Source organism: Saimiri boliviensis, chromosome 2 (genome assembly GCF_048565385.1).
Source record: "Saimiri boliviensis isolate mSaiBol1 chromosome 2, mSaiBol1.pri, whole genome shotgun sequence".
NCBI lineage: Eukaryota > Metazoa > Chordata > Mammalia > Primates > Cebidae > Saimiri > Saimiri boliviensis.
The window spans coordinates 773,049-800,093 of NC_133450.1; the positions used below are offsets into that span (position 1 = coordinate 773,049).

At 44.9% G+C, this 27,045-nt stretch overlaps 1 protein-coding gene across 2 annotated transcripts; it reads right to left on the reverse strand.

The window, feature by feature from the left end:
- On the reverse strand, positions 1 to 25,528 carry IDH3A (isocitrate dehydrogenase (NAD(+)) 3 catalytic subunit alpha). 2 transcript variants are annotated; one of them, XM_039468694.2, is made up of 11 exons: positions 25,423 to 25,528; positions 18,173 to 18,235; positions 15,075 to 15,158; positions 12,192 to 12,306; positions 10,533 to 10,720; positions 9,936 to 10,069; positions 8,390 to 8,492; positions 8,207 to 8,271; positions 6,285 to 6,369; positions 4,741 to 4,893; positions 1 to 1,584 (listed from the first exon to the last, which is right to left on the reverse strand). In XM_039468694.2, the coding sequence occupies exons 1-11, from the start codon at positions 25,447 to 25,449 to the stop codon at positions 1,501 to 1,503; spliced, it is 1,101 nt and encodes a 366-aa protein (XP_039324628.1). In that variant the 5' UTR covers positions 25,450 to 25,528; the 3' UTR covers positions 1 to 1,500. The 2 variants fall into 2 exon arrangements, with proteins under 2 accessions (XP_039324628.1, XP_074248692.1); XM_074392591.1 differs by lacking the exons at positions 18,173 to 18,235; positions 25,423 to 25,528 and adding an exon at positions 16,981 to 18,128.
- Between the last annotated feature and the right edge of the window lie 1,517 nt (positions 25,529 to 27,045).

Below are 27,045 nucleotides of genomic sequence, written 5' to 3' on the forward strand. Positions count from 1 at the left end.
TCGGTTTTGGAATTTTTATTACTTTGAACCCAACAGCCACTGATAACTAGCACAATCCAGTGAAACCAAGGAAGCAGCAGCTTAAACAAAGGAAAACACATTTAAGATTATAAGTCGGGTTACAAGCTTAAAAAATGACCCAGACAGGGATATCGTTGCTTTAAAAAAAAAAAAAAAAAAAAAAACCCTTGTGACCTGGGTACATTCTGCAAAGCCACAGGTTTGCAATGTTACACAAGGGGCAGGGAGGGCATGAGTCGTCTTTGGTTGTGGGGCCACAGGGTAACTGTTCATGAAAACAGTGAGTGTCTGAGGATTAAGAAAATCACGCAGCGGCGGAGGGGAAGGGAGAGGAGGGTAGGAAGGGACAGGAGATGCCTGAGGGTCAAAAGCTGGGCCCCAGCTCAAGCCCAAGCCCTAGCATGGCACAATTTTGTCAATCAACTCAGGCTGAGTCGCCTGCAGTCTCTGCACTGTCTTCTTATACTGGTACTGCTAAGGCAGAGGGCAGTAACTGGTGCTCTGGGAGATGAGAAGGGGTACTTTCTGAAATGCAAAACAGCATCCCAAGTTCCTCAACTGCAGTCAAAATACATGGGATCAAGCCTTTTGGCAGTATTGCCCCAGTGCTACCAGCTGCACTGTGGTCCATTCCCAGACAGAGACGCATGACAGTCAGCCCTTCTGGCTCGAGATCAGGGGCTCAGAGGCTGCGACAACTCATAATGCTGAAAATGTATCCAATAAAAGGAAGTACCAGCTCTCTGCTTCATCAGAAGCTCTTGCAAAAAATATTAAATCTCAAGACAAAATAACTGAACACACAATACATCTGTATCTTTGTATCCAATATATTACCTTTGTCTTAACCAAAATTATATCTCTCGTTATATATTTCTTGGATCTGAAGTTTTTATTCACACTCGGTAATTTCTGTAAAGGGCAAATCTGTCTCTATTTTCCATATCATTTAGAAATAACCACATTCACTCTTTTTGATGTGAACTTTCCCAGGAAATTTCTCTTGTGCCCATTTAGTTTTATAAGAGTGTCATTTTGTGCTATTATGTCAATATCTTGTTTTATTTCCATTACGTTTTTCAAAAACCAAAGAAAATACGGTTTTTCTTAAAAAGTTAGACATATTCTCTTAATTCTGTATCTTGATATTTACAGCTGAAGAGAAACTATTTTAACTTAAGTGTAAAAGGGTTTAGAATAGCAAATTATACTGTTCACTTAAGAGTTTACAAAAAAAACCAAAAAGTTTACCAGGTAGACACTTAATAAATAAAACAAGCACTTGGAAAAAGTTCTTTGAAAACAGACCTAGGGACATCCACCGGCATCTTTTGCACATATTTTGTTAAGAAAAGGCCAGATCTAAAAATGTACTGTCAAGAAACAAGCAAACCAATGCATACATACGTAGGTATTCTAAACAGAGGTTTACGTGGTGTCCATTTGGAGTGACTGATGCAAATACCAGTTGTAGAAGCATTAATCTAAATCTTTTACTCGGCGACAGATTTCCTCTGTGAAGTCTGAGCATTTCGCATTGCCTCCTAAATCTTTTGTCAAGCTCTGAGAAAAGGAAAAAGCAAAAATAAAAAATGTATCTGCAAACTAAATTAAACAAGGAGATTTTTTTTTTAATTTTTTTTTAACTGCATTTCAGGTTTGGGGGTACATGTGAAGAACATGCAAGATTGTCGCATAGGGACACACGTGACAGTGTGATTTGCTGCCTTCCTCCCCCTCACCTATATCTGTCATTTCTCCCCATGCCATCTCTCCCCAACTCCCCACCCCGCACTGCCCCTCCCCTATTTCCCCCCAACGGACCCCAGTGTGTGACGCTCCCCTCCCTGTGTCCATGTGTTCTCACTGTTCAGCACCCGCCTATGAGTGAGAACATGCGGTGTTTGATTTTCTGCTCTTGCGTCAGTTTGCTGAGAATGATGTAAAGCAAGGAGATTCTAAAGCCCTCGGGGAGATGCCACGTAGGCAAGTGACTTGGCTGCTCTTTGATTTAGTTCCTCATTTCAAAGCGAGGAACCACTCCACCACCACCTACCCGGCTAAGGAGGCTCAGGACCCAACCTCACAGTGTACGCAACAGCACTCCGCGAAGAACAAGGCACTCTTAATGCAAAGGGAGGCAGGGGCTTCACCCAAAATTTTCCCTTTTTTCACACAATAGACCCTGATATAGGTTGGTTAGTCATGGATGTTTACATAAAAGCAAATCTAAACAAGAAGTTTCATAAAATCCTTGGGAAATCTGTAAAGGTTAAAAGACCTGAGACATATTCTGACCTATTTTGTGTTTATTTTTATTGTTTCTGAGATGGAGCTTCACTCTGTTGCCCAGGCTGGAGTGCAAATGGCATGATCTCAGCTCACCACAACCTCCGCCTCCTGGGTTCAAGCAATTCTCCTGCCTCAGCCTCCCGAGTAGCTGGGATTACAGGCGCGCGCCACCATATCCAGCTGATTTTTGTGTCTGATCTGGTTTTGGAGGCTGGGAAACAAACTCGAAGGAAATATTTAAATCATTAACTCTCTCTCTTTTTTGTTTTTTAAATAGAGACGGGATCTCACGATGTGGTCCAGGGCTGGTCTTGAACTCTGAGGTTCAAGTGATCCTCCTGCCTCAGCCTACAGCTCCAACTGCAGGCATGCACCACCACACCTGCCTAAGTCATTAACTCTTAAACCTCCCTCTTGAGGAAAGAAAGCCTCCCATACCACTGATCTGTTCTAGCAGCTTATCCTTTCTTTCCTGCACGCAGACCCCAATATATTTAATTCTCTTTATCTTTCCATCCTATACAAATAAAAAGGCTCACTGTGTGATTCAGGCACCTCTCTCCTGGGCTGTAGATTATAACTTCCCAAATACAATTTCAGAATAAGAAAATCATCTGACCTCGGGCTGTTAAAAACAAGGCAGAATTTCTTGTATTTTGGCCATATGATATAATTTGAAGTTACAGACTTTTTTTTTTTTTTTTAACAGAAGGGACCAACTTTGAAGACACTATGCTAAGTGAAACAAGCCAGACTCAAAGGACAAACACTGTATGATTCCACTTACATGAGGTACCTAGAGTAGTCATATTCATAGAGACAGGAAGCAGAATGGTGGGTGCCAGAGGATGGAAGGAGGGGGAAGGGAAAGCTACTGTTTAATGCAGGCGTCCCCAAACTTTTTACACAGGGGCCAGTTCACTGTCCCTCAGACCGTTGGAGGGCCGCCACATACTGTGCTCCTCTCACCGACCACCAATCAAAGAGGTGCCCCTTCCTGAAGTGCGGCGGGGGGCCGGATAAATGGCCTCAGGGGGCCGCATGCGGCCCGCAGGCCGTAGTTTGGGGACGCCTGGTTTAATGGGTGCAGCGTCTCTTTGAGAAAATGAAACGGTTCTGAAGATGACTGATGGCGATGCTTACATGACAATGTGACTGTACTTAACATTACTGCACTATATACCTAAAAATGGCTAAAACGGCAAATTTTATGTTATGCATATTTTTCACAATTTCTGTTAAAAAGGACCTCAAATTAGGGATGAGTCTTCCGATGCATGCCCTCTTCTCACTCGGAGGAACCCACCACACTCCTTCCATGGCCACAATTGCTTATGAAGGCAGTGAAGCCTGCTGGGTAAGGGCCAGACTGGGTGTTAATACCAACTTGGTCATTTAGGAGCTGTCAAGCCTCGGATAAATGACGTAATCTCTCTCTACCTCAGCTTCCTCATCTATAAGATGGAATTACAGTATCTACTTCACAGAGTTATAGAAAAGCTTTGCTGAGATGATATATAAAGAATTTAAAAGCTGCAAAAGTATTCGATTAATATTAGTTGTTATTACCTTTATAAAACTTCTGTATTGCTTTTGTATTACGGATGCACATAGTGTAACATATAAGACTACTGTATTAGAGGCATATCTACATCTGTGTCTGCCACTAGATTCCCAGCTCCTTGAGGCTCAGCATCTTACCCTATTCATCATTTTATTCTTCACATCTTATAATGGACATTCAATAGACGTTTGTTGTGAAGAGGAAAATGTTGTCTATAAAAATCAATGAACTTGGCTGGGCGCAGTGGCTCATGCCTATAATCCCAGCACTTTGGAAGGCTGGGGCGAGAGAATCACTTGAGGTCAGGAGTTAATTCAAACCCAGCTTGGCCAACATGATGAAACCCCATCTCTACTAAAAATATAAAAATTAGCCATATATGGTGGCACACGCCTGTAATCCCAGCTACTAGGAGGCTGAGGCAGGATTATCTCTTGAACTCGGGAAGTAGATGTTGCAGTGAGCCGAGATTGCAACACTGCACTCTACCCTGGGTGACAGAACAAGACTCTGTCTCAAGAAAAAAAAAATCAATGAACTTGGCCGAGGTCACAGCTAACAATAGGGTAACTGGGCCTGTACCTGAGGCTGGCTCCCAAACCACGTCCCTTTCCCCTGTACACTCACATCGCTGTATCAGTGCTTCTTAACCTTTTTGGGATGAAGTATCTCCTCACCTCAGAAAAGGCACACAAGTGCATACATACCCCGTTTGCTCTGGGAACCATGTGACGAATTCTTGTTCAACATCAAATGCTTGGGCCTGCTTGACAACTATTGTCTGTCTCTGTCCTTTTCACTCAGATAAAACACACGGAAGCAATGCTTTTTACCCAGCACAAGTATGTCGAGATTCCTGTTACCTTTCCATCCTTAATCGTAGCAAAACATGCGGCCTCAATTCTCGCGGCGTGGTCAAAAAGTCCCATGTGGCGCAGCATCATCACGGCACTGAGCAGGAGGGCTGTGGGGTTCGCCATGTCCTTGCCGGCGATGTCTGGAGCTGTCCCATGAACCTACACGTTGGGAAAGGCGGCATCATCAGGGGAGAGACGAGAGCTAACAGGCCTCTTCCGGGGCGGCTGGAGGCTTAACTATCTTTCCTCAGCAATAGAAAATATGCACTGAAAGCTACTGTGGGCAATTCATCTGACACGGACTGAAGAAATAAACTCTGGATTGGGTGTGGTAGCTCACACCTATAATCTCAACACTTTGACAGGCCAAGGCAGGAGGATCACTTGAAGCCAGAAGTTCAGGACCAGCCTGGGCAACATAGTGAGACTCCATCTCTACCAAAAAATTAAAAATTAGCTAGGCCTAGTGACGCATGACTACAGTGCCAGCTACTTGGGAGGCTGAGGCAGGAGGACTGCATAAGCCCAGCAGCTCAAGCCAGCAGTGAACTATGATCATACCAGTGTACTCCAGCCTGGGTGACAGAACAAGGCCTCAACTCAAGGGAAAAAAAAAAAAAAGAAAAGAAAAGAAATAAAGCCTTGGAGAAACAAAAAGCTAAAGCAATTTTTTTAAGTACAAAAATATGGACTAACAATCTTTTTCAGTCAATTTTTGGTAAAATATTTTAAGGAAGAAAGGATACATAATAAATATCGGAGGGAAATGGATAAACCAAGCACATACATATATATATATACACACACACACACACACGCACACACACACACACATACACACATACACACACACACGCACACACACACATACACGCACACACACACATACACACACACGCACACACATACACACACATAAACACAGACACACACACATACGTACACACACATACACACACACAGACACACACACATACACACACACACACGCACACACACATACACAGACACACACAGACACATACATACACACACACATACACACACATACACACACACACACACGAGATAAAGCAAGCGTGTGTGTGCGTGTGTGTGTGTGTTTAAAAAAACAACAAACAAACAAACAAAAAAACAGGCTGGGCGCAGTGGTTCATACCTGTAATGTCAGCACTCTGGGAGGCCAAGGAGGATGGATCACCTGAGATCAGGAGTTTGAGAACAGCCTGGCCAACATGGTGAAAACCCATCTCTACTAAAAATACAAAAATTAGCCAGATGTGGTAGCACATGCCTATAATTCAGCTACTTGAGAAGCTGAGACAGGAGAATCACTTGAACTTGGGAGGCAGAGTTTGCAGTGAGCCAACATCACGCCACTGCACTCCAGTCTGGGTGACACAGCAAGACTCCATCTCAAGAAAAAAAAAAGCATCATTTTGTTTTGACAATCTGAAAAAGTGGAGTTAAAGCATCCTTATACAGATAATTCCTCCTGAGTTCACACACTGTTCTGACCTGAGCTCTGCTTCAGGTGTCAGGGTCCTTACCGACTCAAAAATTGCAACCCCGTTGGCTCCGATGTTGCCACTTGGTGTCACACCAAGACCTCCAATCAATCCTGCACACAGGTCACTAGGAGAAGAAAAGTATTTCAGAGGATATTTTGAAAACTACAACATCTCACCTAGCAGCCAGATTTTAGCTTTTAATTATCATTCTCCACTCAAAGGAACTAGCGTTCTTTGAATAAATGGCTGTTTCCAGGGCCAAGGTTAATAAAATACAGATGAGCCTAGAGCATCCTAGTGTGCCAGAAAGCAAGGCAAGGCTCAAAGAATGAAGGACCATGTCAAAAGGATACAGGAGACATGGTGAACAGACGGACCCCTGCCAGCCAACCTGGGACAATGTAGGCATCAATATACATGATTATAATGATGGATGTGTCGCTGAATAAAACAGAAAACCATGTCCATGGCTGGGCACAGTGGCTCACGCCTATAATCCCAGCACTTCGGGAGGCCAACCTGGGCAGATCACTTGAAGTCAGAAGTTGGAGACCAGCCTGGCCAACATGGCAAAAACCCGTCTCTACTAAAAATAGAAAGATTAGCCAGGTGTGGTGGTGAACACCTGTAATAATCCCAACTACTCAAGAGGCTGAGGCAGGAGAATCACTTGAACCCAGGAGGTGGCGGCTGCAGTGAGCCACTGCACTCTGCACACACTGGAGTGCCCTGTACTCCAGCCTGGAAGACAGAGCAAGACTCCATCTCAAAGAAAAGAAAAGAACAGGAAAAAAGAAAACCATGTCCATATTGACAGATAAACAAGAAAAGCATTCTTCTAGTAGAGTGCCAAGTCATAAATATAGAAAAAATCATGGGCTTAGAAAATCACCATTTGGCCAACATCTTATGTCTCTGTGTGTGTGATTGTGACAGAGAGACAGAGAGAGGTACAGATGTTAGATACAGTTAGGTTCCTCTTCAAACAGAGTACCCAGTTGCCCCATTCTTTATTCCTCAATTCCAAGAACCCCTCCCCAACCTTTGCTGCACCCCAACCCATCTGAATATGCCTCGGCATGCCACAGCACAGTCCACATTCCTTCCCTTGTGTGGGAACAGGCTAGCTTTCTAGTCCCTCGTAGGCAACCCCTTCCTCCCCTCCCTTTCTCCTACATCACACGTTTACCTTATGTAGGAAAGTTTAAATGTTTAGCCAATCAGGACTAGTTTAGATTGTGCAGTCCAACCCCAGCCGATGGGGGAAAGACAGAGGCAGAAGCCGCATTAGGAATAAAAACCCTACTCTCCTTTGTTCTGTGTGCTTTCGTGGCGACCAGACCTGCGAGCAGCACCCTTCTGCAGAAGTACATTTGCCTTGCTGAGAAATCCCTTGTTTGAGTGCTTGTTTCCTTTGCATCTCTTGAGATTTTATTTCCAACACAGACAAAGGAGGAGAGGAGGAAGAGGAAGGGAGGAAGGAGAAAGGGAAGGAAGATGGGAAGGAGTAATAAAGTAAATTTGATAAAGCACTGGCACCTGGGGAATCTGGAATCTGGGCGCTGAATACAAGGGAATTCTTTGTACCATTCTCACAACTTTTCTGCAAGTCTGAAATTATGTCAAAAGTTACCAAAAAATAGTAAAAATGGCCACCCACCTACCTAGCTATACATAACAAAACCTTGAAATCAATCAACCAGTCAAACATTTGGAAACTGGGAAAAGTCAGGTAATGATTGGGAGAAGGAACCCAGTGATGATTTGGCAAAAAATACGAAGGAACAACCCATCCAACATGTAATCATTCATCCCACAACCTGAATTGCTAGAATTCAACTCATACGCTATAACAAATACCCTATTTTATAATACTTGATTGAAAATGTTAAGCCATAATTATTTTAGGATGTCTATAAGTAAATCATAGGCTAAAATAAAAAGATTGTGGCCAGACTCACCTAAGGATGTCTCCATACAAATTTGGCATAACGAGAACATCAAATTGGGAAGGATCTTGTACCATCTACAAGAAATACATTTGTGCATTTAGTCACAAAATCTGCAACCACCGCCCCCCACCCCCACACACATACACACTATTCACCATAAAAAGTAGCAGGTAAGTGTGAATATATACTTACATTCAAACATACTGTATCCAGGTACATCTCATTAAATTTGATATCTTTACAGTTTTCTGCAACTTCCCTGCATTTTTGGAGAAAAAGCCCATCTGACATCCGCCTGTATTTAATCAAATAAAAACTGCTGAAAAAAAAAGTCTTACAGAAAGAAAAGAATCAAATCAAAGAAGTAAGGTAAGTTTGAGAAATTTGAGTTCCAGAAGCCAAGCTACCTGATTTCCATCACAATAACATCATTTCTTAGGTAGTTAAATAAAATATAAGCTGCAAATGTTTTAGGATCCTTCTGGAAGTACAAAAGGGTAAAGATGTAAAATAGCTTGATCATAACATTATGAAGACTGTATTTTTATAGCGTTACCTAACAAGAATGAAGAAATATCCATTAATATTATTAAAATCGCTTTAAACTGTTAACATAATAACTTAAATGGTTTTACTATTTTGCATGTTCAATGCTTTTCTTAGGTTAGGAAAACTGTTAATGCATTCAGAGAAGGACTCTAACAGCCTCTGGATGAAAATTTAAATTGCCAGAGTAACACAGCAGATATCGTTAGCACTACTTTAAGCCTCTGAGTTTGTGGCCATTTCAGAGACCCTCCTACTATTCGACTTGTAAAATATATGCTATGTAGCCTCGGCTATGTGGCCAGATGTCCACAGCATCTGGGGACCCAGAGGCTCCAGCCTCCTTTTCTGCTAACCCTCAGTCCCTCCTTGAGCTTCCAGACCTGAATCCCCATCCTTCCTCATTTGCTCCTATCATTCGCACAGGAAACAGGAGACTCCGGGACGGGCGCACCAGCTCAAGCCTGTAATTCTAGCACTTTGGGAGACCAAGGCGGGCAGATCACCTAAGGTCAGAAGTTCAAGACCAGCCTGGCCAACATGATGAAACCCTGTCTCTACCAAAAATACAAAAATTAGCTGAGCATGGTGGTATGTGCCTGTAGTCCCAGCTACTCAGGAAGCTGAGGCAGGAGAATCACGTGAACCCAGGAGGCAGAGGTTGTAGTGAGCCAAGATCGCGCCACTGTGCTCCAGCCTGGGCAACAGAACGAGACTCCATCTCAAAAAAAATAAAAAGAAGAGGCTGGGCACAGTGGCTCGCGCCTGTAATCCCAGCTCTTTGGGAGGCCAAGGCGGGCGGATCACGAGGTCAAGAGATCTGGACCATCCTGGACAACATGGTGAAACCCCATCCCTACTAAAAAATACAAAAATTAGCTGGGCGTGGTGGTGTGCACCTGTAATCTCAGCTACTCGGGAGGCTGAGGCAGGAGAATTGCTTGAACCTGGGAGGCGGAGGTTGCAGTGAGCCGATAACACGCAATTGCACTCCAGCCTAGCGCCTCATGACAGAGCAAGACTCTGTCTCCAAAAAAAAAAAAGGAGTCTCCAGCAGAAGAAAGATGCCGGACCTTCACATTGCTACAAGGATCCTTTTCAAAGATATTAGGAATCAAAGAGCAAGCTGAAGAGAAGAAAGGGAAGGCCTGTCACTGCTCTCCCCACAGCAAAGCCCCCGCAAGGAGCTCACATGATGTTGGCTTTGTGCACCGCCGTGACGTTGCTCCGGTGGTTGTTTCGGGCGTACTCAAACGCAAACTCAGCAATGCGCTTACTTGCTCCCTCGGTGATGAGCTTGATACTCTGCACGACTCCATCAACAATCTGCAAGAGAGGAAGTCCTGCCTTGCTGGAAAGAGTGTGACAGTAACGTGGTGGGAGACAGCGCGTGTGGGGTGCAGACAGTAACGTTTGTGGCATGCCTGCATGATGTCAGCTAGCATGACTAATCACATGCTATGTCAGTGGGGCTCGTGTTAACCCCAGCCCTATGAGGTATTATGAGCCCCACTGCACAGATGAAGAAAACTGAGATGCAGACAGTCACCTGAGGAAGAGCAGACCTATGAAGTGGGGGATTCAAAATTCAGAGGGCATACTCCCAAGCTTGTGACCTGAACCACCACACCTTATTCCTCCTGGCATCTGTCTGAGTACTGTCGACCAGACACCCAGCACCAAGACAAATACCAACTCCTCACAGAGAAAAAGCAGATCTGTCTCTGGGGTCCCAGATGCACAGAAAGCAGTCCAAACAGGAATAAAAAGGAATCTGGAGTGAACATACCACATGCTCAATTCCACTGTATTCTCCTTCTGTGTTCTCTCGAATGGTCACAATATTTACATCGGTGTAAGGGGTTTTATAGCCTTCGATAGAGACACATGGTCGGACATTTGCATAAAGGTCAAACGTTTTGCGCAGCAGTAAATTCATAGATGGGTGACCGGCTGCTATTGGGGTCTTCAAAGGGCCTGTCATACAGAAGAAAACCCAGATGACAAGAGAAGATACTCTGGTCTCACGTGTGACCTACTAACCCACCTGGGCTACCTTGTGAAATGTGTTCTGTCTCTAATTCACCCTCTACCTGAGATTCAAATGAAGGAGGAAGACCCTCACGGGAGCTCTCTGGGACATTAACTGCACTTCTTCTTAAGCACTGCTCATGTGCGTGACGTGATCTAATCCTTCCCATCACCCTGTACAATAGCAACTTTGTTACTGTCATTTAAAAATGAAGAAAGGCTGGGCACGGTGGCTCACACCTGTAATCCTAGCACTCTGGGAGGCTGAGGTGGGTGGATCACCTGAGGTTAGGAGTTCAGCCTGGCCATCACGGTGAAACCCCATCTTTATTAAAAAAAAAAAAAAAAAAAAAAAAAAGAAAGAAAAAAGAAACTAAGAATAAAAAATTTGCCCAAGCCTTCTAGCCAGTAAGTAGCAGAGATGAGATTCAACAACTGGTTCTATCTGTAGTTTTAAAGCCTATGCTTGCCGGGCACGGTGGCTCAGGCCCTGTAATCCCAGCACTTTGGGAAGCCAAGGCAGGTGATCACTTGAGGTAAGGAATTTGAGACCAGCCTGGCCAACATGGCAAAACCGTGTCTCTACTAAAAATACAAAAATTAGCTGGGCATTGTGGCACGTGCCTAAAATCCCAGCTACTTGGGAGGCTGAGGCAGGAAAATCGCTTGAACCCAGGAAACGGAGGTTGCAGTGAGCCAAGATCACGCCACTGCACTCCAGCCTGGGCTATACAGTGAGACTCACAAAAAATATAAAAATAAAGCCTATGCTGAATTTAAATCTGTCACGCTAGTATTTTTGAATCATGGCCTTAAACATGTATTAATTAAAATAGTGACAAAAATGTAGGCCAGGCACAGTGGCTCAGGCCTGTAATCCCAACACTTAGGGAGGCAGATGCAGAAGGATTGCTTGAGCTTAGGAATTCAGATCAGCCTGAGAAACATAGTAAGATCCCATCTCTGCAAAAATCTTTTAAAAAAATTAGCTGGGCATGGTGGCATACCCCAGTAGCACTCCCAGCTACTTGGGAGGCTGAGGTAGGAGGATTGCTTGAGCTCAGGAGGTGAAGGCTGAAGTGAGCTGTGATCATACCACTGCACTCCAGCCCGGGCGACAGAGCAAGACTCTGTCACAAAAAAAAATTTAAATAAATAATTAAGCAAAAGATACATATAGTTGAAGATAAATAGAGATACTGTCATTTGGTATCGTCCAGTAATACTTTAATGTTTTTATGGGGGGGGAAAAATGTCCCAAATAAATAAAGCATCTTACTATGATAGTTACTTCATAAAAGAATGGCTTTACTTTCACAGTTAGTTAGGCCTTAATTAGCTTAAAAGTATAAAGTATAAACTATGTAACACCTGTAGCAGAAATCTGTAAAAATCCCCATCTCCACTTCAGTGCTACCTTTCAAGCCCATCTTGTTCTTATCCATGGACTCTTTAGCCTCTGGAGGGATCATCCACTTTCCTCCAGGTCCTTGAATGGCAGTGACGTTCCGCTCCTCCCACTGAACAGGTGCCTGGATGGCATGTCACAAAGCACAGTGAGCTGGAGAGACTGAGAGGAGACTGACGTTCACGCAATTCAGCAGTGCTGACTGAGCGTTTTCAGCTTTGTTTCTGAGATGGAGTCCCGCTGCGTTGCCCAGGCTGTAGTGCAGTGGCACGATCTGGACTCACTGCAACCTCTACCCACAGGTTCAAGCAATTCTCTTGCCTCAGCCTCTCGAGTATCTGGGGTGTGCCACCACACCCAGCTAATTTTTTTTGTATATATATGTATATATATGTATGTATATATACATTTTTTTTTTTTTTTTTTTTAGTAGAGACGGGGTCTCACCATGTTAGCCAGGCTGGTATTCAACTACTGACCTCAAGTGATCCACCCACCTCGGCTTCCCAAAGTGCTGGGATTACAAGCGTGAGCTACCGCGCCCAGCCCTTTTTCAACTTTGGATGTAACTGCTAAAAACAGTAATGGTCCAGAAAGTTCCTGGCATGCAAGTAGAGATGTCATTCTCTAGTGGGCCCAGAGGGATTCTCCACATTACCCGTGCCCAGTCACCACTCCCAGCCAACACCTGCCCACTTAGTTCTTTTCACAAGGGCTCTTAACAGTGGCTATAATTAGAATATCATAAGGAACAGAGGAATCATAGAAACATCATATAGTACTGATGCATGGATGAAACTTGAAAGTATCAGGCTAAGTGAGAGGAGCCAATCATAAAAGACCAAATATTATAAGATTCTATTTATATGAAATGCCCCAAATAGGTAAACCTATAGATACAGGAAGTAGATGAGTGGTTACTTGCCTAGGGCTGGGAATGAAAAAGAGAAGTGGGTAGGGAGGGAGACAAAATGGGGAGTGACTGCATAGGGTTTGGGGTTTCTTTTTGGGTGAGGAAAATGGTCCGAAACTAGATTGTAGTGATGGCTGCATAACTCTGCGAATGTACTAAAAACCACTGGATTGGCCAGGCACAGTGGCTCACACCTATAATCCCAGCACTTTGGGAGGCCGAGGCAGGGGGATCACCTGAGGTCGGGAGTTTGAGACCAGACTGACCAACATGGAGAAACTCCATCTCTACTAAAAATACAAAATTAGCCGAGTGTGGTGGCGCATGCCTGTCATCCCAGCTACTCGGGAGGCTGAAGCAGAACTGCTTGAACTGGGGAGGCAGAGGTTGCAGTGAGCCGAGATCGTACCACTGCACTCTAGCCTGGGCAACAAGAGCAAAACTCCATCTCAGAGAAAAATAAATAAATAAATAAATATAAAAACCACTGGATTGAAAGGTACATTTAGAAGCATTAATCAGGCCAGGAGTGGTGGCTCATGCCTATAATCCCTGCGCTTTGGGAGGCCAAGGCAGGAGGATCACCTGACATCAGGAGACCAGCCTGGCCAACATGGTGAAGCCCCACCTCTACTAAAAATACAAAAATTAGCTGGGGCGTGGTGGCACACGCCTGTAATCCCAGCTACTCAGGAGGCTGAGACAGGAGAATAGCTTGAACTGGGAGACGGAGGTTAAAGTGAGCCAAGATCATGCCACTGCACTCCAGCCTGTGCAACGAGAGCAAAACATCTCAAAAAATAAAATAAAGAAAGAATGAATTATATCTCAATAAAGCTGTTTTTATATATGTAATATTGTTTTATATATACTTTTTTTATTACAATATATAATATTGTTTACACACACACACACACACACACACACAGGCTCAGTGGCTCACACCTGTAATCCCACCACTCTGGGAGGTCAAGGTGGGCAGATCACCTGAGGTCAGGAGTTCAAGACCAGCCTGACCAATATGATGAAACCCTGTCTCTACTAAAAATACAAAAACTAGCTGGGCATGGTGGCATGCGCCTGTAATCCCAGCTACTCAGGAGGCTGAGACAGGAGAATCACTTGAACTCAGGAGGTGGAGGTTGCAGTAAGCCAAGATCACACCACTGCACTCTAGCTTGGACAACAAGAGCGAAACTCCATCTAAAAAAACATATATGTGTGTGTGTGTATATATATATATATATACACACACACACATATATGTTAAAAACATATTTTTAAATAAAATTTTTAAATAAATTTTTTAAAGATATCTATATCTATATATATATAGAGAGAGAGAGATTTTTTTTTTTTTTCTGAGTCTGCCTACAGAATTTTTAAATTATCTATCTGTATTGAAGGCTGGGCTGTTAGAAGTAATAACACTCCATTCTTGATGAGAACACATCAAAAATTTTATTTTAAAGAGATTATTTCAAAAGTGCCTATACAGATTTTTGAAATACTAATTCAACCTTTTTTTTTGCAAAACAGTAGGTGATTTGGCAGGCCTTACAGATCCACAAACACTGTAGCACTACTTTGATTACTTTACATATAACTGATGCCCATGCAGGAGTTTAAACTGTCAACAACAGGAGCAGCCAGCCAGGTACGGTGGCTCAGCACTTGGGAGGTAAAGATGGGAGGATGGCGTGGGACCCGGAGTTCAAGATCAGCTCGGGGAACAGAGCGAGACCTCGACTCTAAATTTAAAACAACCACCACAACAACAAAAGAACAAAGAAAGAAATAATGGCAGTAGCAAACACTGAGACACACACAGTTAAACTGACAATCTGTGGAGATTAACAACAGACCTTACTCAATTTCATAGAAATATGTAAAATGTACCCTAAAAGTTCACAGAATCCGACTGGCTAAGAAAACTTTTCAGTGAATCATCATCAAATGGATTTTTTAAGCCCACTTACTTTGGCAGCATCAAAAATCTTCATAACTGCAGCTGAAATTTCTGGGCCAATACCATCTCCTGGAATTAAAGTTACTGTCTGAACCTGAACATAAAAAAATCACCAAAGAAGACCATTAAGAATTTTTATTTTTGAAGGCTTAAAAAAGAAAATTTTGACAGAGAAACCTACTTCATGAGAGGTCTCAGAAAGATTCAAACGCTGTTAAGAAAACAGACATACCTCCCCCAGGATCATCAGAGGGGAGGCAGGAATCAACAGACGAGAGACTCTGCAACCCTACTCTTTACCTGAGCTCACAGGTTTTAAAAAAACCCAAATGATAGTCTTTACGTAAAACAAAAACAAATTAAATTACCAAATAGATTTCCTAATTGATATTTCTTTTCAGAAAAGCTGCAAAGAGACCAATTAATTCAAACCTTTAAAACCAAAGGAAAAAAAAAATTAACAATGTTCTCTCACTAAAATTTAATGTTTCTCATGAAGCCACGTGTTTTCCTTTCCTTTCCATTGTGATCCTGGAAAGCTTCTCATGCAGCTTCTTCAGTCTTGCAAAACACTTTCAGACATACTGCCAAAATACTACTGAGGTCTATTCAGGTACTCAGGGGAAATCCGACTTTCCATCAAGAGAGAGCTTCCATTTTTTTCTTAGTTCGTCTATAAAACTGCCTGCTTGAATACAATGGGAAGAGAGTCTCTAGCCCCTTCTGTTCAAAATTCATTTTTATCCCTTCCTGTCTGAACAAAACTGTATGGAATCAATAGCACCAAGCTCTGTGGGCAAAAAGAAAAACCACTTCCCTTCGCTCTGCTGGAAGCTGGAGGGTGCTAGGCCCCTGTGCAGTAGTGCACTGAATTCTAGCCTTTTTCCTCCTTCCTCTCTATATTGGGCTCAGAGAGTACACTGTGTCTCTGTGAATATGGACAGCATTTACCAACATGCATCTGTCTACTTTCTCTTGTTTAAAAAAAGAAAAAAAAGAAACTTTTAAAAATGGGATTATAGAAGGTCAGCTAAGGGTGGGTCTAAGATGTTTGGGTGGGTTAAGTGGGCATTCTGACAACATGGCTTCTCCTTTGGCATGTTTGTGATATTTGACAGACATTCTTGCAGTTTAAGATGACACTTTTAAAATATATTATATCCTAATGACGACTTGAGCCCTGCCACTCACTGGGAGAATCAGCAGAACCTGTAGGATTTTATCTGGAATTGACACTCTATTGCAATTTTGTTCCTGCTTTTTAAAAATTTTTCTTTTTGTTTCACTGGAAAGGAAAGATGACGCTCAGTTTTAAGCATTAAAAGTGTACAAGTTTCTTTGTTACAATAAAAGTAAATGTGTCCACATACACACACACAAAAACTGGCTGCTTAAATCTAAGAGTAATCAATCTATATAAGCTTGCAAAGTTGATCTGCAACCAAAGAGTATATGTGATCATACCTGCAAAGCCTGAGTTACACTTTGAACAACAAATCAGTGTTTTTATAATGTAATAGCAATGATTTATTCTAAGGCTTCAGGCAAGATGAAGCCAGCATTTCAAACACAGAAATAAACATACGTAAGGGGAGAAGATCGGCACCTCTTTTTCCATTTGGGAACCATACATTTTATTATCTCGGGACTTTACTCTTCCCCTAGGGGCTTGGCTTTTTTTCAATTCCAGTTGCTGGAATTGCATTTTTTAAAAATCACTAACTTAAGTTTTGTTGGTCCTTTGCTTCACAATCAGGTCTCCCCAGAAAAGTGGACTAATTATTTCTGATTTTTTTTCTGTACAACGGAAGAAATTTTTTTTTTTTTTTTTTTTTTCATTTTAAAAATTTTCTGTTTCTATTTTTTAGAGATGAGGGCTCGCTATTTTGCCAGGCAGGAGTGCAGTGGCTACTCACAAGTGTCATCACAGCTCACTGCAGCCTCGAACTCCTGGCCTCAAGCAAGTCTCCCTCCTCAGTCTCCCTCCTCGGTCTTAGCCAGGGCTAAGGCTCATACCAGTCTTCCTGGGTTGAAGAAATTTTTTTAAAAAATTAATATATCCTCTCATTTCTTCAAAAATAACCTCCATCAGGTGAATTTTTTTTTTCCCAAATAAATAGCCTGAAAATTAAATAATAGCAGAGAGCAGTGATCATCTCATTAGCTTCCAGAACGTGTTTGAAATGCTAGCACAGAATGTGTTTGAAATGCTAGCATGGCTATCCTTGAGCTTGAAGTGCAAGTCCCAGCCCGCATTTTTGGCATAAGCGGAACCAAAAAACTCTTTGGCTACTTCTTCCTGTTCTCCCAACATGTAGTCATAAATGTCATCAAGTCACCGGAAAGTCTACTTTTCTTCACGGTACAGAAAGTAAGTAGAGGAAAAAATGTACTACAGTCTTACAAATCTTTCATGGCATAGATGTTATATGGGAGTATAGGAATTGTGAAATTCAAATCAGATTCTGTAAAAAGGGAGAGGGCATAAAAACAGAAATAGGAAGTCACTGACTCACAGTCTTAGAATGTTCCAAAAATGTGGTCAGCTTTTAAAGCACAGAACGCTAATGCCGGGAACTCTAAAAGCAGCCGATTTAATGAACAATAGATGATCTACTACTGTGATAGTCTACAAAAACTATATGAGGAAAGCATAAGCCTACAGGCTTACAGATGTTTGAGGTGTTCCTAACTGGCAGTCTACTGGTCTTAGGGAAGCTCATAAAATAAAAATGCAAAGCAGGTTTTGAAGCTTCTCAACAATTTTCTCTCAACTTGTACTAGTTTTGAAAAAGACGGTCTCACCAAAATGAGATTGTGAAATAAAATAACAGGCTCAAGGGTACTTACTATCTATTTTTAACAAGGCTCCTTCAAGATATTAATGTGACAAACTTACATAGCCAGCTGGAAGATAATTCCTTCAAATGTGCGAGTGACCTAGTAGATTTGTGCATGTCAGCCAATAATTTCAACATACATTATAAATATGGCCAATTTTCCCTAATTTTAAATGAATGGAGATAAAATGCTATATAATAAATATATTAGAGCATCTTTCTTGAGAAACTTCTAAAAGGAAAAAATAAAAGACATAATTATACTCACACCACCAGCAAAACCTCTGGTCACCTGTTTTGGGTTGTGGAATGCCCCCAGCAGCCGAGAGACCTATATTAATATCAACAGAGACATATCATGCACAGAAGTAAACCACGTACAGTAAACAACAGCGAGGAAGTCCTGATGGTTGCTTATGCTGCAACGTGGCACATTCACTAGCTTCCCTGGAATACAAATCTCATGTCTTGGCTCGCTGTGGCAAGCTGTCTCAGATTTGAAAGCCTAAATATTCAAATTTTTACTTTAGATTGAGAACTTAAGTACTATATATTTTCACAGTCAATTTAACCAATATAAGTTGTCAAATAAAAGATGTGGACAGTAGAATAAAACTACTTTTTCAGCTCAAACATTTGGATTTTTCTCAGATGATCTGGATCATTTTGGGCCAACATTCTTGACCATCAGATCAGGTCAATTTAGGGGTAACATATGCTTTTAAAAAATTATCATTAATTTTAGAGCCAGGATGTTCCTCATGAAATCCCAAGCACAACTCATTCATTTCTTCTTGTTGGTTTAGGCTTTTTGAGATGGGGTCTCCCTAGGTTGCCCATGATGGAGTGCAGTGACTATTCAAAGGCACAATTATAACTCACTGCAGCCTCCAACTCCTGGACTCAAGTGACCCTCTTGCCTCAGCCTCCTGAGTAGGTGGGATTACAGATGTGCACCATGACACCTGCCAACTTGCTTAGTTCATAAGTGGAGGCACTGGTCCCAAAGAATAAGGATTTGCCTAAGATGATACAGTAAGTAATTGGCTGGGTGCAGTGGCCCACACCTGTAATCCTAGCACTTTGGAAGGCTGAGGTGGGTGGATCACCTGAGGTAAGGAGTTCGAGACCAGCCTGGCCAACATGGTAAAACCCCACTTCTACTAAAAAATGCGAAAATTAGCTGGGTGTGGTGGCGGATGCCTGTAGTCTTAGCTACTCAAGAGGCTGAGGCATGAGAATCGCTTGAGTCTGGGAGGTGGATGGCAGTGAGCGGAGATCACGCACTCCAGCCTGGGCAACAGAGCGAGATTCTGTCTGAAAAAAAAAAAAAAGGCAAAATGGAAACCCACAGACAGGTCTTCTGACTCCTGGTCCAGTGCTCTTTCAATTATACACTATATCTATTATTCCCCTGTGAATATTAAGAAATTACACTTTATAGTAAAATCTAAGAAAGTTTATTAATACCATCTGATGCCCATGCCACACAGAATAAAGACTTTAAGTAAATTATTTGTTTCTTCTGATAATATAGGCAATGTGGTCATTACTGGTAATTTGCTGGGACTAGAAAAGGATATAAAAAATAAAATAAAATAAACGTCACCCCGTAATCCCACCACACCGAGATATCAGCCCTGGCATGTGGTTGTTTTTTTTTTTTTTTCCCAGTTAACATTATCATATACCAGAAATACAAATTTTAAAGGCTGACTATAAACTTTAATAATTTAGTCCTTGAGAACTGGTACAAAGTCATACTACATTATTTTAAACAATATAGAAAAACAATCTGGGGGGCCGGGCGCGGGGGCTCACGCCTGTAACCCCAGCACTGTGGGAGGCCGAGGCGGGTGGATCACGAGGTCGAGAGATCGAGACCATCCTGGTCAACATGGTGAAACCCCGTCTCTACTAAAAATACAAAAAATTAGCTGGGCATGGTGGCACGTGCCTGTAATCCCAGCTACTCAGGAGGCTGAGGCAGGAGAATTGCCTGAGCCCAGGAGGCGGAGGTTGCGGTGAGCCGAGACCGCGCCATTGCACTCCAGCCTGGGTAACAAGAGCGAAACTCCGTCTCAAAAAAAAAAAAGAATCTGGGTACATAGACCAAAGGTATTAAAATGTATTTAATTTTTTTAATGGTAACTTTTTCTCCTGCTAGATACATGAGCAAAGATACATTTGTTATATTCTGTCTTGAATGCTTTTCTGGGGTCTGAACCTTTGCTGAAATATTTATTGGCATCTAACAACCAACAGCCAAGAAAGGTATGAATGAATTTTATTCTCTAATCTTCTGGTCATGACTCTGGACTGAAAATAAGACAGGGCCAAATCAAAAATAATACTCTGCGGGAAAACTATTGGCCAAACTGTTAATCCCAGGGCATGATTCATCCACCAGCAAGTGGGCTGCTGAAAGGGAGGCCATTCAATGGCTACTTTGTGACAAGAAAATTGGCATGTATCCTTACTGCTCTCTCTGAACAAAAAAGAGGGGAAAGACATTCACACAAAACAAACTCATGTCCTTGTGACAGAAGACCCAACCAACCAGCCTGGGCAACAAAGTGAGATCCTGTCTCTACAAAAGTAGCCAGATATGGTGGCACACACCAATAGTCTTAGCTACATGGGACGCTGAGATGGCAGGACTGCTTGAGCCCAGGGGTTCGAGGCTTCTGTGAGCTATGATTATGCCACTGCACTCCAGCCTGGGTAACAGACTGAAAAAAAAAAAAAGAAGAGAGAAAATGGCCCAACCAAAATGACTGATTTTAAAATGTAAACCCATCCTACCTGCATATTCTAGGGAAAGCAAGGTAAACCCAGGAGTGTAAGAATTTGTGTTTTGTTCACTGTTGCATCTAGTGTCTAGAACAGTGCCTGGCTCATAGAAGGCATTCAATAATTAAAAAAAAAAAAAACAAAAACGAACAACAAAAAAAAACACCTGAATCCAGCTCAATCACATCTCTATCTGTAGAGTTTCCAACCCAGCAAATAGCCTTAATACTTGCAATGATTTTCTTTAACGACCAGTCTTTCCCACGTATGTTATCTCTCTTGCATGATCTTAGAATAAAATTGTGCTGTACCTAAGTCAACACAACGACCCAGAACTTTTAAGTAAAATAAAATTTTCCGACCAGGCACGGTGGCTCACACCTATAATCCCAGCACTTCGAGAGGCTGAGGTGGGTGGATCACCTTAGGTTCGAGTTGAGACCAGACTGATCAACATGTAGAAACCCTGTCTCTACTAAAAATACAAAATTAGCCAGGCATGGTGGCATATGCCTGTAATCCTAGCAACTCGGGAGGCTAAGGCAGGAGAATCTCCTGGAAGGTGGAGGTTGCAGTCAGCCGAGATTGCATCACTGCACTCCAGCCTTGGCAACAAGAGCAAAACTCCATCTCAAAAAAAAAAAATTTTTTTTTTTTTTGCCAAAGCACCATTTAAAGGCTACTTTGGGATAAGCAGAGCATAAAATTGACATGAGGCCAGGTGCCATGGCTCAAGCCTGTAATCCCAGCACTTTGGGAGGCAGAGGCAGGCGGATCACCTGAGGTCGGGAGTTCAAGACCAGCCCGACTAACATGGAGAAACACCATCTCTACTAAAAATACAAAATTAGCCAGGCGTGGTGGCACATGCCTGTCATCTCAGCTACTCAGGAGGCTGAGGCAGGGGAAATGCTTGAACCTGGGAGGCGGAGGTTGCCATGAACTGAGATCGTGCAACAAAAGTGAAACTCCGTCTCATAAAAAAATAATAATACTGACATGAGTCCTTTCTCCTCTCGCAGTCCAAAAAAGAGGGAAGAGACATTCACACTAAACTAGCTTACGTCTTTGTGACAGAAGACCTGACCAATCAAGCTGGACAACAGAGTGAGATCCTACTTCTACAAAACAATTTTAAATGTTATCCAGGTATGGTAGCACGCAACAGTAGTCCCAGCTACATGGAAGGCTGAGGCGGCAGGAATTCTACTTTATAGAATATATATATATCTCACATCTTTTTATTTCTATAAAATCTGAAGAGAGGCCGGGCACAGTGGCTCATGCCTGTAATCTCAACACTTTAGGAGGCCGAGGTGGGAGGATCATGAGGTCAGGAGATTGAGATCAACCTGGCCAACATGGTGAAACCCCATCTTTACTAAAAATATGAAAAAAAAATTAGCTGGGAGTGGTGGCTCATACCTGTAATCCTAGCTACTCAGGAGGCCGAGGCAAAAGAGCTAGGCATTAGTGGCACTTTTCAGATGAGGAAACTAAGCCCCGTTCATGAAGCCTAGACCAAAGCCCTGAGCTTTGGACTTCAGGTCCTGGGCCATCCTAACCCATAGCTCCTCATTCCTTTTCTACCTTCAGACTCCCAACTTAAAAACACGTAAATAGTGTTGTGTTGTACACTGGGGTTCTGAGAGGAGAGTCTTGTGGTTACCCAGGCAGGGGCATGATCTCTACTCACTGCAGCCTCCACCTTCCGGGTTCAAGGGATTCTCCTGCCTCAGCCTCCTGAGTAGCTGGGATTATAGGCATGCGCCACCAAACCCAGCTAACTTTCGTATTTTCAGTAGAGATGGGATTTCACCATGTTGGTCAGGCTGATCTTGGACTTCTGATCTCAAGTGATCTGCCCACCATGGCCTCCCAAAGTAGAAAGATTACAGGCATGAGCCACCGCACCTGGCCACAAACAATCTTAAATGGAAACTCAACAGAGGAACTGTCCTGATTGGAACTGGCATCCAGCTCAGCACCTCCACCATCCTGGGGTCAGCCTCTGAGCCACTTTCTGCTCCAGTCTCTAAAGGGAGAAGCTGGCACAGAAGTCAAATGACTCTGCCAAAGGTCACACAGAGAGTCCATGTCAGAGAACTTCATCTTCTGACTCCACAACCCAACACTTTCTGAATACCTACTATGAGGGGTTTTTCGCGTAGATCACACTAAAGGCAAAACGAATGTACCAGCACATTTGTTATCTCTCTTTTTTTTTTTTTTTTTTTGAGACAGAATCTCGCTCCATCACCCAGGCTGAAGTGCAGTGGCGTGATCTTGGCTCACCAACCTTCACCTCCCTGGTTCAAGCAATTCCCCTGCCTCAGCCTCCTGAGTAACTGGGATTACAGGCACATGCCACCACACCTAGCTAATTTTTTTTTTTTGAGATGGAGTTTCACTCTTGTTACCCAGGCTGGAGTGCAATGGCGTGATCTCGGCTCACCGCAACCTCCGTCTCCTGGGTTCCGGCAATTCTCCTGCCTCAGCCTCCTGAGTAGCTGGGACTACAGGCACGCACCACCATGCCCAGCTAATGTTTTGTATTTTTAGTAGAGACGGGGTCTCACCATGTTGACCAGGATGGTCTCGATCTCTTGACCTCGTGATCCACCCGCCTCGGCCTCCCAAAGTGCTGGGATTACAGGTGTGAGCCACTGCGCCCGGCCCAGTGTTTTTTTGGGTTTTGTGTTTTTTTTTTTGCATTTTTAGTAGACACAGGGTTTCACCATGTTGGTCAGGCTGGTCTCGAAGTCCTGACCTCATGATCAGCCCACCTCGGCCTCCCAAAGTGCTGGGATTACAGGCGTGAGCCACTGCGCTCGGCAAGCACATTCATTATCAAGTGTTGGTTTATTGCCTCATTGTGAAAGTGAATGTGCCTACCAAAGATGAACTGGGTGTTAAATATAAGTTCAGAGATTAAAGGACTGAGTTCAGTTTTCACAGTGACACAGAAGTTGCTTTACTTTTAGGAGCGTATGTGACATAAGAGTTATCATCACAAGCAAATCTGGGTCTGAAGAGAGTGACAAAGCAAAATCTAGTTATTGAACAAACAAACAAAAAAAAACAGTTAATGATGCTCATACAAACCACTGTCTGGGCCGGGCGGTGGCTCATGCCTATAATCCCAGCACTTTGGGAGGCCAAGGCGGGCGATTGCCTGAGCTCAGGAGTTCGCAACCAGCCTGGGCAACAAAGTGAAACCAAAAAAAAAAAAAAAATTAGCAGGGCGTGGCGGCGTGCGCCTATAGTCCTAGCTACTCAGGAGGCTGAGGCAGGAGAATCGCTTGAACTAGGGAGATGGAGGTTGCAGTGGGCCAAGATGGCGCCACTGCACTCCAGCCTGGGTGACAGAGTGAGACTCGTTTAAAAACAAAACAAAAAAACTGTTGGATGACTAAATATATTGACAGTTAAGAAAGCTTCAGATTTTTGTGTTCCTTCTGCACTTATTAGGTGCTTTCACATACATTATTATATTTAATAAACTCTGTAAGCATAGATATTCACAGAGGGGCATGTTAAGGCTTAGAGATGTTTAATAATTTGCTTAGGGTCACATAGCCAATCAGTAGCATGGCTAGGATTTAAATCTGAGACTTCTGAATTCCAGTACAGAGACCTTTTCATTAAATAACAGTGCATCTCTGGACCTCTCTTTAAACCGAAAAAAAAAAAAAAAGGGAGAAAAGTTGTATCAAACTCATAGAAAAACGTTAAACTGCTTATGGTAGATTTCTAGGGGCCCAGCCATTCACAGCAACAGGAAACCTGAGGCCTGATGGCCTGTACCCGTCATTTGCTGTATGACCTTGGGAAATGGCAACCAAGACACCTGGGTTCTTCTCCCAGCTCTGACCCCAACCTCCTGCGTGACCTTGAGCAAGTTCTTCTTCGGGCACAGGGTGAGTTCCACTGAGAAGCCCAGGAATTGCACAGATGGTCTGAAAACCCATTCCGGCTAGGGCATCTCAGCTGCCCAGGAGAGCTAAAAGCATTCCCGATCGCAGGACTCCCACCAAGGAAGGGTGAAAGGAAGGCTCTGCTGCTCTCCCTCTCTGAAGATTCAGGCGGTCATTCCAAGGCGTAAGATGCCCTCTGTCCTTTGACTGGAAATAGCTACGAGAGCACCAGAGGTCAGACTGGGAAGAGCGCCAAGGGGAAACAATCTGCTCGAGAAAGGGGTCCCGGGATTCTCGCAGCTGGGAAATCTCCCAAGCTCAGCGCCAGTGCCCGTGGTCCTCGCGGTTCCTCCGCCGAGGGCCGCGTCGACAGCGGGGAAGAGGCCTGGGCGGTGCTGAGGGCATCAGCCGGGGGCGAGGCCGCAGCCGGGGAAGCGGCCCAGACGGCGGAGCCAGGCCAGAGGCTCCCGTGACCCGCCCGGGCTCGGCGCGAAGCCTGGGCTCTGGCCGGGGCGAACAGGAATGACGGCAGCCGGGTCTCGGCAGGAGCAGGGCCGGCGCCCCCCGCCTCGACCTTGACGCCGTCCCCGCCTCTGCGCTGCCGACCCGGCCCGGAGCGGCCCGTCCGCCGCGAGCCGGCCACGGCGCGCGGGGCTCGGAGGCCAGGACCGGCCCCCACGCCGTCCCCGCAGACCGCCACCGCCTCCCCGTCTGGCACGCGCGCCCGCCCGCCCCAGGCACGCGGCCGGCTCTCCTGCCAGCCCCTGCGGCCAGCCTGCCTGCCACACGCCGGCCCGCCAGCGCTCACCTTGGAGATCCACGCGGGCCCCGCCATCGCTCCCCTTCCTCGCTCGGCAGCGACCGCGGGAGCGGCAGTGCGCACGCGCCGGGGCCCCGCTCGCAGCCCGCCCCTGCGCGGCCACGCCCCCCGGAAGCCCCGCCCCCAACGTTGCCCGGGGATGCCTTCGCGCTCACTGGCCGCCCCGCCCCTGGGCGTTCCACTGGCCAATCGCCGGGCTCGTCTCTCTGTCCCGCCAGGCGGACCCGGAAGCTGCCCGGGGTCTCGGGGACGCCGCCTCCCGCGGTCCTGGATTCACGACCAGCGGTTCAGGTAAGACGTTCGTTCCGCACCTGCCAGGTGCTGCTTCGTCTTCTAGGATGCCGGGGATGCAGCGCTTCTCGCAGAGGTAAAAGCCCGCGGAGGGAGGCTGTGGGATTTTCTCAGTCCACAGATTTGGGGTTTTTTTTGGAGACCGGGTCTCGCTCTCTAGCCTCGACCTCCCGGACGCCAGTAACTACCACGCCCAGCCGTGTTGCTCAGGCTGGTCTCGAACCCCAGAGCTCAAGCGATCTGCCCGCCGCAGGCTCCCAGAGCGCTTGCACGACGGGCGCGAGCCACGGCGCCCGGGCGATTCTCGCTTTTTGGCAGCTTTACTGAAGTGTAATTCATATATCATGACGTTGACTGTGAGCGTGCCGTTCGAGGATGTCTAGCCAGTGCGGACAGTCGCACAGCCACCGCCACAGTCCAGTTCTGAGCGCGTGAAGACGTTCCTCGTGCCCGTTTGTAGTCAGCCCGCGCCTGTCCTCAATGCCAGGCAGCTACGAGTCTGTCTTTTCAGCTCCACACGTATTTCTGAGGGTCAGCTGGACGCCAGGCCCTGTCGTAAGTGCTGGGGCTGCGGATCCGGCAGGAAAGGCGGGCATCCATCAAGTGGCACACACGCAGGTCATTAAAACTGTTGCTTAAGAAGCCAAAGAAGCCGGGCGCGGGGGCTCAGCCTGTCATCCCAGCACTTTGGGAGGCCGAGGCGGGTGGATCACGAGGTCGAGAGATCGAGACCATCCTGGTCAACATGGCGAAACCCCGTCTCTACTAAAAATACAAAACATTAGCTGGGCATGGTGGCGCGTGCCTGTAATCCCAGCTACTCGGGAGGCTGAGGCAGGAAAATTGTCTGAACCCAGGACGCAGAGGTTGCGGTGAGCTGAGATCGCGCCATTGCACTCCAGCCTGGGTAACAAGGGCGAAACTCCGTCAAAAAAAAAAGAAGCCAAAGAGCGAGGAGCGATGGCAAGGCGGTATCGGCCGACCCGACTCGCACCTGACCCGGAGTCAGGGAAAGCTGCTCTGGGGAAGTAACGTCCACACTCACCTTTCCCCTCATCCTCTCCCTGTCCTTCACAAACTCCTGAGCCCTGCGGGTGGCCAGGCCTCTAGCAGGTGCCAGGGGAGGTCAGGTGTTTAGACCAGGTCTCTGTTGCCGTGCCCTGGGAAGGGTTCTATCCGGAGAGGAGCTGCCCACCCGCCCAGAGAGGTGATGAGTGGAGTGAAGTGATGCCAAGGGCTTTTACGGCCTAAATAATGAAGTGCAGCTAAGTCTGCGGCCCTGTCAGGAGCAGGGCTTTTTTTTTTTTTTTTTTTTTTTTT

Excerpts from the sequence above, each read along its gene's own strand:
- IDH3A (XM_039468694.2), bottom strand. The coding sequence starts at position 25,449 with ATGGCGGGGCCCGCGTGGATCTCCAAG. Across the intron at positions 10,721-12,191 it reads GAACAAGATGGGCTTGAAAG|GCCCTTTGAAGACCCCAATA; the intron begins GTAGCACTGAAG and ends TCTGTATGACAG. Across the intron at positions 8,493-9,935 it reads GTGCACAAAGCCAACATCAT|GCGGATGTCAGATGGGCTTT; the intron begins GTGAGCTCCTTG and ends GATTAAATACAG.